Here is an 11,699-nt window from a genome sequence, read left to right on the forward strand (position 1 = left end):
ACGTAAACTGTTATTAAACCCTTATGCAAAAATGGATTTTTCAAGAAGATTCCATAACATTTTCTTTTATTTTAACAGTACTTGTTATTGAAATGGCATGAATTATGTTATTACCGTCTGCCTGGGAAAATGGTATTGGCCTAGTATTTTTAAATATCAAAAAATGTTATTCCCAAGTTATTTCCATCTGCTCGGGATGGCGGGGTATTTTCACTTTGTGGTTCCCACTTGTGTCCTGCCGGCGACGATGCTGATTCCATTACCATCAGGGAAGAACGCAGTTCCAGCGATGCTCTCCTTCCACGGATTGAGGTCAAGCCTCGGACACAACTCGGTCAATTCCCAGTGTTACATTAGCGGCGCTGGCAAATCGCGCGATGACGTGTGAGTGCCTTTTCCCCGAGAGGTAATCCCCTTCGGAACAAGTGACCTGGAATAGTTTGCGAATTAGTTACGGAACATGTGAGAGGAGGGGGATGATTTGGATTCGTTGGGAGGATTTTATCGATGGAGTACTTTTGTTGGTTTTTTGGGGATTCAGAGTGGAGATTGGAAGAGGTGTAAAGAAGATTTTAATGATAGAATAGTTGAAGAATTGATAAGACATTCTTAAGCTATTGTGATCTTTGGTGGTATTAGAGGAAGTATCCTCTATATTACATACTTATCACTATCAAATGCTGTTCCGGGATCCAGCTCGAAATTTGGAAGGTATGAAGATTGTAATCTCGTCTGCCGTAGAATTTTGAACTCACTGTTTTTTAAACTACTCTGTGAAACTCCAAACCCGATGTGAATCAGTCAAAACAAATCATCCATCATCGGGCGAAGACCCCCTGGTAAAGTGCAAACCAGTCGTCGAAACACACACACACCAACAGAAAGAATTAATCAAAACCATTTGTCTTGTCTACTAAAAAACATTCAATTCAATATTTCACACGTTCGGGCCAGATTGACAACTCCGACAACATTCCACACACGCATAGCGCTGAACAAATCTGGGAATCATCGCGCTGACGTCGTTGTTCAACCCGGACCCACCAGACGGTCCAAATTAAGAGTAATGATGTTCTCGGACCTCGGACACGAAATCTTGCCGTGACGTTCAACGAGCTCAACCAGCTTGCAATCCCTCATATATCACTGTTGCTTCTGCTGGCGAGCTACCTTCCATTTGTCTAGACCCGTTTGGTCCAGGTCCAGCGTAGACGATGACGAGTTTGCTGACGGGATCCATTTGTAATCACCGCTCAGTTGCTGTGATTTTGAGAACTGTGATGAGAATGTGTGTGATGCTGGAGTTTACATGAAAGACAATCACGCCCTGATGGTTGTCGCTCGTCATCATCAGCTGGGAAGGATTTCCGAATGATGGTGCGACATCGTTCACGGGGAGGTCGAGAGTAAGGACCCCCGCGGAACCATAAATAATGTATCGATTTATGGACGGTGACATGTTTGTTTGGTAGAGGTGGTGCGATACCGATTTTGTAGAATTGTTTTGAAAGATTTTGATAGTTTCAAATTTTCAAAATATTAAAAAGGATCACAAAAAATCTAAAATTTACATCAGCATTTAAAAATCAATACGTTTTTTTTTCGGAATTTTAGTACGTGATCAAATTTGACATCCAATTTTAAGAATTTTAAGAATTTTAATTTTTCAATTCAATTCATTTTATTTACTGAAAGAACAATTTTACAACTTGTGGGAATGGCTGTTAAAAAATTTAAGATTTTTAAGAATTTTAAGCATTTTTAAGATTTTTAAGAATTTGAAAATTTTTAAGAATTTAAAGAATTTTAAGAATTTTAAGAATTTTAAGAATTTAAAGAATTTGAAGAATTTGAAGAATTTTAAGAATTTTAAGAATTTTAAGAATTTTAAGAATTTTAAGATTTTTAAGAATTTTAAGCATTTTTAAGATTTTTAAGAATTTGAAAATTTTTAAGAATTTAAAGAATTTTAAGAATTTTAAGAATTTAAAGAATTTGAAGAATTTGAAGAATTTTAAGAATTTTAAGAATTTTAAGAATTTTAAGAATTTTAAGAATTTTAAGAATTTTAAGAATTTTAAGAATTTTAAGAATTTTAAGAATTTTAAGAATTTTAAGAATTTTATGAATTTTAAGAATTTTAAGAATTTTAAGAATTTTAAGAATTTTAAGAATTTTAAGAATTTTAAGAATTTTAAGAAATTTAAGAATTTTAAGAATTTTAAGAATTTTAAGAATTTTAAGAATTTTAAGAATTTTAAGAATTTTAAGAATTTTAAGAATTTTAAGAATTTTCAAAATTTTAAGAATTTTAAGAATTTTAAGAATTTTAAGAATTTTAAGAATTTTAAGAATTTTAAGAATTTTAAGAATTTTAAGAATTTTAAGAATTTTAAGAATTTTAAGAATTTTATGAATTTTAAGAATTTTAAGAATTTTAAGAATTCTAAGAATTCTAAGAATTATAAGAATTTTAAGAATTTTAAGAATTTTAAGAATTTTAAGAATTTTAAGAATTTTAAGAATTTTAAGAATTTTAAGAATTTTAAAATTTTAAGAATTTTAAAATTTTTAAGAATTTTAAGAATTTTAAGAATTTTAAGAATTTTAAGAATTTTAAGAATTTTAAGAATTTTAAGAATTTTAAGAATTTTAAGAATTTTAAGAATTTTAAGAATTTTAAGAATTTTAAGAATTTTAAGAATTTTAAGAATTTTAAGAATTTTAAGAATTTTAAGAATTTTAAGAATTTTAAGAATTTTAAGAATTTTAAGAATTTTAAGAATTTTAAGAATTTTAAGAATTTTAAGAATTTTAAGAATTTTAAGAATTTTAAGAATTTTAAGAATGTTAAGAATTTTAAGAATTTTAAGAATTTTAAGAATTTTAAGAATTTTAAGAATTTTAAGAATTTTAAGAATTATAAGAATTTTAAGAATTTTAAGAATTTTAAGAATTTTAAGAATTTTAAGAATTTTAAGAATTTTAAGAATTTTAAGAATTTTAAGAATTTTAAGAATTTTAAGAATTTTAAAAAATTTAAGAATTTTAAGAATTTTAAGAATTTTAAGAATTTTAAGAATTTTAAGAATTTTAAGAATTTTAAGAATTTTAAGAATTTTAAGAATTTTAAGAATTTTAAGAATTTTAAAAATTTTAAGAATTTTAAGAATTTTAAGAATTTAAAGAATTTTAAGAATTTTAAGAATTTTAAGAATTTTAAGAATTTTAAGAATTTTAAGAATTTTAAGAATTTTAAGAATTTTAAGAATTTTAAGAATTTTAAGAATTTTAAGAATTTTAAGAATTTTAAAAATTTTAAGAATTTTAAGAATTTTAAGAATTTTAAGAATTTTAAGAATTTTAAGAATTTTAAGAATTTTAAGAATTTTAAGAATGTTAAGAATTTTAAGAATTTTAAGAATTTTAAGAATTTTAAGAATTTTAAGAATTTTAAGAATTTTAAGAATTTTAAGAATTTTAAGAATTTTAAGAATTTTAAGAATTATAAGAATTTTAAGAATTTTAAGAATTATAAGAATTTTAAGAATTTTAAGAATTTTAAGAATTTTAAGAATTCTAAGAATTTCAAGAATTTTAGGAATCTTAAGAATTTTAAGAATGTTAAAAATTTTAAGAATTTTAAGAATTTTAAGAATTTTAAGAATTTTAAGAATTTTAAGAATTTCAAGAATTTCAAGAATTTTAAGAATTTTAAGAATTTTAAGAATTTTAAGAATTTTAAGAATTTTAAGAATTTTAAGAATTTTAAGAATTTTAAGAATTTTAAGAATTTTAAGAATTTTAAGAATTTTAAGAATTTTAAGAATTTTAAGAATTTTAAGAATTTTAAGAATTTTAAGAATTTTAAGAATTTTAAGAATTTTATGAATTTTATGAATTTTAAGAATTTTAAGAATTTTAAGAATTTTAAGAATTTTAAGAATTTTAAGAATTTTAAGAATTTTAAGAATTTTAAGAATTTTAAGAAATTTAAGAATTTTAAGAATTTTAAGAATTTTAAGAATTTTAAGAATTTTAAGAATTTTAAGAATTTTAAGAATTTTAAGAATTTTAAGAATTTTAAGAATTTTAAGAATTTTCAAAATTTTAAGAATTTTAAGAATTTTAAGAATTTTAAGAATTTTAAGAATTTTAAGAATTTTAAGAATTTTAAGAATTTTAAGAATTTTAAGAATTTTAAGAATTTTAAGAATTTTAAGAATTTTAAGAATTTTATGAATTTTAAGAATTTTAAGAATTTTAAGAATTTTAAGAATTTTAAGAATTCTAAGAATTCTAAGAATTATAAGAATTTTAAGAATTTTAAGAATTTTAAGAATTTTAAGAATTTTAAGAATTTTAAGAATTTTAAGAATTTTAAGAATTTTAAGAATTTTAAGAATTTTAAGAATTTTAAGAATTTTAAAATTTTAAGAATTTTAAAATTTTTAAGAATTTTAAGAATATTAAGAATTTTAAGAATTTTAAGAATTTTAAGAATTTTAAGAATTTTAAGAATTTTAAGAATTTTAAGAATTTTAAGAATTTTAAGAATTTTAAGAATTTTAAGAATTTTAAGAATTTTAAGAATTTTAAGAATTTTAAGAATTTTAAGAATTTTAAGAATTTTAAGAATTTTAAGAATTTTAAGAATTTTAAGAATTTTAAGAATTTTAAGAATTTTAAGAATTTTAAGAATTTTAAGAATTTTAAGAATTTTAAGAATTTTAAGAATTTTAAGAATTTTAAGAATTTTAAGAATTTTAAGAATTTTAAGAATTTTAAGAATTTTAAGAATTTTAAGAATTTTAAGAATTTTAAGAATTTTAAGAATTTTAAGAATTTTAAGAATTTTAAGAATTTTAAGAATTTTAAGAATTTTAAGAATTTTAAGAATTTTAAGAATTTTAAGAATTTTAAGAATTTTAAGAATTTTAAGAATTTTAAGAATTTTAAGAATTTTAAGAATTTTAAGAATTTTAAGAATTTTAAGAATTTTAAGAATTTTAAGAATTTTAAAAATTTTAAGAATTTTAAGAATTTTTAAAATTTTTAGAATTTTAGAAATTTTAAAAATTTTAAGAATTTTAAAAATTTTAAGAATTTTAAGAATTTTAAAAATTTTAAGAATTTTAAGAATTTTAAGAATTTTAAGAATTTTAAGAATTTTAAGAATTTTAAGAATTTTAAGAATTTTAAGAATTTTAAGAATTTTAAGAATTTTAAGAATTTTAAGAATTTTAAGAATTTTAAGAATTTTAAGAATTTTAAGAATTTTAAGAATTTTAAGAATTTTAAGAATTTTAAGAATTTTAAGAATTTAAAGAATTTTAAGAATTTAAAGAATTTTAAGAATTTTAAGAATTTTAAGAATTTTAAGAATTTTAAGAATTTTAAGAATTTTAAGAATTTTAAGAATTTTATGAATTTTAAGAATTTTAAGAATTTTAAGAATTTTAAGAATTTTAAGAATTTTAAGAAATTTAAGAATTTTAAGAATTTTAAGAATTTTAAGAATTTTAAGAATTTTAAGAATTTTAAGAATTTTAAGAATTTTAAGAATTTTAAGAATTTTAAGAATTTTAAGAATTTTAAGAATTTTAAGAATTTTAAGAATTTTAAGAATTTTAAGAATTTTAAGAATTTTAAGAATTTTAAGAATTTTAAGAATTTTAAGAATTTTAAGAATTTTAAGAATTTTAAGAATTTTAAGAATTTTAAGAATATTAAGAATTTTAAGAATTTTAAGAATTTTAAGAATTTTAAGAATTTTAAGAATTTTAAGAATTTTAAGAATTTTAAGAATTTTAAGAATTTTAAGAATTTTAAGAAGCATGAATAGATTATACATCTTGAAAATCGTCAACAAATTACAGCTGGGTAGATTATGTTGTGATTCCAAATTTTTGTATTGCAAATCAATTTAATTTCCTTAGCAAAATTTTATATGAAATGCCAACATTTGGTGTTATTTTGGTAGCAACATTAGCTTTGATTTAAAAATTTCTCAAACCAAATGGAAAAACTTAATTTGTAAACATATTATTTATACATTTTTCAAATCATCATAAGCGATGATAGATCCATGACAAACCTTAATTTTGTCATTACATTGAGTCCAACCAACCTTTCATCAAATAAAAACCACCCACCACCATGGCCACATCGAGTCTTCTATCAACCATCATTTTGATAACACTTCTTCACATCGATCCAAGTTCCTGCTTCTTTCGTCAACGGCTCATCGAGTACACCGCAAATCTTGTCCGATTCTTCCAAGCTCAACATACAGGACACTTCCAACTTTTGTTCTACCACGTTGCTCCCAGTACCATTCCAGAAGATCCAATCCTGCAACAGATCTTCACCGCCCTAGACGACAAACTTGTCCCACGGACGGTTCTAAACACCTTCGAATCGCGCTGGATCCACTCGGAACGGCAATCGATCCCGCTGGTCATCGTCCACGTGGAGAGCACCATGCTGGAACTGCCACGCTGGTTCAACTTCACCCAGATGCTGCTGGCGGTGGACAGTCACACCAAAGTTCTGGTTCTGACCAGTTTCGAGCGTGCCGAAGTTGTGCTTGAAGTTCTGCTGGTTCCGTTCCAACATACTAGGACATTCAACGTTGCGCTTCTTTCAGTTGATCGAGAAATTTACGTGTTTTACGACTTTGTGAGGAAGAGTGTTAAGGTTTTGACGGAGTTTCCAACTTTTGAAACGTTTTTCCCGAATCCTACTCGGAATCTCAACGGAATGCGGCTGATATTCCTCCCGGCTAAGATCCAAATGGTATCGCGCTGTCCTTCGGCAAGTGATTGTTTTGGCTATGACATGAGCTTGATTGAGCAGGTATCAGACTACGTAAACGCTTCACTTTCACGATTAACGTTGATCTGTGATGAAGGAAAAGAGTGTGAACTTGACGTGATTGCCAGGTTGGCACTTGATTACCTCAACTGTCCGTTCGATATCTACGCGGATCAGGTGTATTTTCGGGAGAAGTTTGAAAATCATGCAGTCCGCTCGCCAATCTCGATAAACGATGCCTTTTTGGTTCCGATAGGTCGTCCACTCAACGTGGTGGAGCTGTTCGTTTTGCCGTTTCGGTTTGAAGTTTGGACCCTGTTGCTTTGTGGGCTAGTCGTGGCCAAAATCGCATCGTTCTTCGCAGCTGGAGGATTCCAGAACGACGTCCTTCTGCTACCGATCTGTGGATTTGAACGATTCGACTTGAACCAAGCGAACCGAACAGAAAAGGTGGTGATCTTCTCGTTGATCGTGTTCTTCTTCTTCATGACGAACGCTTACGAGGCCAAGTTCATGGCGCTGATGACGGAACGTCCTCCGGCGTTCGAAATCAACACGTTGGACGACATTCTACGCATGGGGCTGACGGTCAACGCAGGAAGGGCTAAAGCTGAACTCCTACCCGGGTATGACTTCAAGTATCGCTTCGTAGAAGGGGCGAACGTCACCGATGACCGTCTGGACGGTGTCAGCGTGTACTTGCTCAACGACAAGAAGGCTAAAGTGGCATTGCTACGCCCTGTGAATTGGAACTTTGAGTCGAATCAACCCCGGTACAAGATGCTGGATGAACGTCTTGGACTTCAAATTTCGTTCTACCTGCTGCCGGTGCGGAGTCTGATCAAGCCAGCTTTCGATCACGTTCAGAAGGTGTTGTATGAAGCCGGTGTACTTCAGCTGTGGTTTTGGAAGATGATCAACATGTTCTACGCCGATGGAAAGCCCTTTGCGAGGGACATCCCAGAGGAGGGATTTGCTCCAACGGCTTCGATTATCAAGTTTTCGGATTTGCTACCCATGTGGATTGCACTGGGACTGGGATGTAGCATCAGTTGCGTTGTGTTTGCTGCGGAAATTGGAACTGGATTCTTTACTAGAAATTGCAGTCCTGTTGGAATTATTAATATTATCTAAAAACCTTTTTTATATATTTTTAGTTGTCTAACGTTAACCCTCTAATGCTCAATTTTTTTTTTGAGGATTTTTATTTTTCCCGTGTTCAGGAGGTCATTTTGAGCAATTTTTGTTCTACGAAAAACTTTACTTCTCTTGTTTTATGTTCTTCTCGTTTTATTTTTAGTATTTTAATTTGCATTTGGGTAATTCTCTACCAACTCACACGAAATCGGGAAAAGTTGCCCCGACCCCTCTTCGATTTGCGTGAAACTTTGTCCTAAGGGGTAACTTTTGTCCCTGATCACGAATCCGAGGTCCGTTTTTTGATATCTCGTGACGGAGGGGCGGTACGACCCCTTCCATTTTTGAACATGCGAAAAAAGAGGTGTTTTTCAATAATTTGCAGCCTGAAACGGTGATGAGATAGAAATTTGGTGTCAAACGGACTTTTATGTAAAATTAGATGCCCGATTTGATGGCGTACTCAAAATTTCGAAAAAACGTATTTTTCATCGAAAAAAAACACTAAAAAAGTTTTAAAAATTCTCCCATTTTTCGTTACTCGACTGTAAAAAATTTTGGAACATGTCATTTTATGGGAAATTTAATGTACTTTTCGAATCTACATAGACCCAGAAGGGTCATTTTTTCATTTTGGAACAAAATTTTTTATTTTAAAGTTTCATGTTTTTTCTAACTTTGCAGGGTTATTTTTTAAAGTGTAACAATGTTCTACAAAGCTGTAGAGCAGACAATAACAAAATTTTTGATATATAGACATAAGGGGTTTGCTTATAAACATCACGAGTTATCGTGATTTTACGAAAAAAAGATTTGAAAAAGTTACTTTTTGCGTTTCTCTTTGTTTCGTCGTCCGTGTCTGTCGCGGGTGACCATGAACGGCCATGATCGATGACGACTAACTTTTTCAAAACTTTTTTTCGTAAAATCGCGATAACTCGTGATGTTTATAAGCAAACCCCTTATGTCTGTATATCAAATTTTTTGTAATTGTCTGCTCTACAACTTTGTAGAACATTGTTACACTCTAAAAAATAACCCTGCAAAGTTAAAAAAAACACGAAATTTTAAAATGAAAAATTTTGTTCTAAATGAAAAAATGACCCTTCTGGGACAATGTAGATTCGAAAAGTACATTAAATTTCCCATAAAATGACATGTTCCAAAATTTTTTACAGTCGAGTAACGGAAAATGGGAGAATTTTTAAAACTTTTTTAGTGTTTTTTTCGATGAAAAATACGTTTTTTCGGAATTCTGAGTACGCCATTAAATTGGGCGTCTAATTTTACATAAAAGTCCCTTTGACATCAAATTTCTATCTCATCACCGTTTCAGGCTGCAAATGATTGAAAAACACCTCTTTTTTCGCATGTTCAAAAGTGGAAGGGGTCGTACCGCCCCTCCGTCACGAGATATCAAAAAACGGACCTCGGATTCGTGATCAGGGACAAAAGTTACCCCTTAGGACAAAGTTTCACGCAAATCGAAGAGGGTTCGGGGCAACTGCTGTGTGAGTTGGCGGAGAATTACCCATTTATCTTGTTTAGTTGATGTTTGTTTTTGGTAGTATTTGGCCTATTGTACCACCTCCTATCATTACAATTTGCCTATCTAGTTTTTTTCATGTTTTTACAGTCACTGTTTCAATTTTTTGCTTGGTTTCACATTTTCTGCTATAGAATGGCACCATTATTATTCGAATTGTAAAAAATGCGTCGAGGCATAGTCTGGGACACTAGAAAAATTACTGCATACTCATTTTTACTTAAAATATAGGAAATGTTAGTAAAAAACACAGCCAAAATTGACCCCTAAAGAAACGTCTTTTTTTAAACCTTGGCAAAATCACATAAAACAAGTCAAACTTTCAACCCTAAATTTTTTTAAAATTTTAAAAGTTCTTCTTTCCAATGCTTTTTAAAGATCAAAAATTGGTTGAAAAATTGATTTTTGGCGATTTTTTAGATCGAAGCCCGTCTAGAGGCGGGGTTGGGTTGTAGAGGGTTTCTTTTATCATAAAAAGTGTCAAAATTTTATTTTTCTTTAAGAAGAGGATTGCAAAGGAAATCGCTTAAATTTTAAGAATATTATGGTTTTGATTGATCAATTTGTATCGTGCATTGTTAGGCTATTGCAAAAGTATGTTACTCATCCAAATTAAAACATTTTATAAATATCAAGTCGTTAAAACTAAGAGTTACTATTTTTTTTTATATTTTGGTTGAAAAATTCATGCTTATAATTATAATCACGTAAAATCTATAAAATTTTAAACCAAAGCAACAAAAGTAAAACTTTGAAAGATTTCTTTAAGATTTTGCCTGATGAACAGGCTTCTACAAATTTTATTTAATTTTCTTTTTCTCTCGTGTCAGGTTAAGGTGAAGGAAGAAAGGAATAAAAATAAAAAAGGAATGTCAGGCAAAATTTCTAAAAAAGTAGCATAAAACACTTCAAACATTGTAACAATTATTATATCCCGGTCAAAAAAGTTCATGATACATATTTATCAAAGAATTATTGATTTTTTTCGCTTATTTTCTTTGGTCTCAAAAATCTAAATTTGTACAAAAAAAGCCTTTAGTGCCCGAATTGCTTATAAATGCAAATGGTTTGTATGGGACTTTTAATAATCAAATCATGAACAAAAACATTTTTTCGGATAATCGAGTCTGTACTGTAATCAGCATATCAAGTTGAGGCAAAAAAAAAATAAACGTTGGATTTAGGTGAGAATTTTAAGGACTTAATAGATAGCCTCACCAGTACAAATTGACATCTGATATAAATTGCTCTATCTCGGTTTCTTTGTGAGAATCGATTAATTAATTGAGAAAAATATTCAGCTGGGAGTGAAAAAGGACATGGACCCGAAAACTTTCAATATCCTTTGCTGCCCATTGGAAAAGCTTTAGAGAGATTCTTAATAGGCTTAAGCCATAGTCAAAGTTTAAATTAAATTAAAACCTAATTGAAATGAATCGCCCGGTTCGACACTCTCTTTGTAGGCAATTTCATTACATTCAGCTCTCAAGCAAAAATCTAGCTACCAACTCTTCGCCCCACTTCAAGGTGTGATTGGAATGTCACAACTTCCTGTCATAACCCGACAATCTTACATCAGTTAATCCCTCCAAGAGTTGCTCGAAGAACAGCCCGAAAGCACTTGTAATCCGTTCTCAAAAAGTATGATTAATGAACTTTTCTGGCTCTGCTCTTCACCGTCAGACCTCCAACCGGCAGACCCACCAGTTCATTAACCGGATAAAGAGAGCAGCCGGGTGGGACCGGCCGGCCGGCAACGAATCGGAAGAAACCGTAAAGCCTGGGCTCCGGCTTAGCCCAACGCCGGAACCAACGTAAAGACCATCTCTGCTGGAGATCATTAGAGGGCCCCGGCCCCGTCTAACAACAGCAACAACGAATGGGTCCACTGTAAATAGCATATTAGCTCGTCCAAATAAATTAATAACTGGCTATTAAAATGAAATTACTTCACACCACAAAGCTGACGGGGCCACACAACCGGAAGACTCCGGAGACCTCTGGAGTTCCAGAGCTAGAGCTAGAGCGCTTGTGAGTGTGAATCTAATAAATGTGGTTATAATTTTGAGTAATTTCCTTTTAATGATGACCCCATCTTCAAAGCCGTGGTTTTCCCGCGCGCAGAATGTGACCAAACCCGCAAATTATAACTCAATTTTGATTGTGACTAGAGTCTGGAGAGTCACCAGAGGTCTGTAAT

The 11,699-nt window shown here is 29.4% G+C and overlaps 1 protein-coding gene across 1 annotated transcript; it reads left to right on the forward strand.

Annotated features, from left to right (window-relative positions):
- The first annotated feature begins 6,159 nt into the window (after positions 1 to 6,159).
- Positions 6,160 to 11,317, forward strand: LOC120429202 (uncharacterized). Its single transcript, XM_039594411.1, has 3 exons — positions 6,160 to 7,858; positions 11,079 to 11,140; positions 11,183 to 11,317. The coding sequence occupies exons 1-3, from the start codon at positions 6,160 to 6,162 to the stop codon at positions 11,315 to 11,317; spliced, it is 1,896 nt and encodes a 631-aa protein (XP_039450345.1).
- Positions 11,318 to 11,699: the final 382 nt, after the last annotated feature.

Source organism: Culex pipiens, chromosome 2, assembly GCF_016801865.2.
Source record: "Culex pipiens pallens isolate TS chromosome 2, TS_CPP_V2, whole genome shotgun sequence".
Taxonomy (NCBI): Eukaryota; Metazoa; Arthropoda; class Insecta; order Diptera; family Culicidae; genus Culex; species Culex pipiens.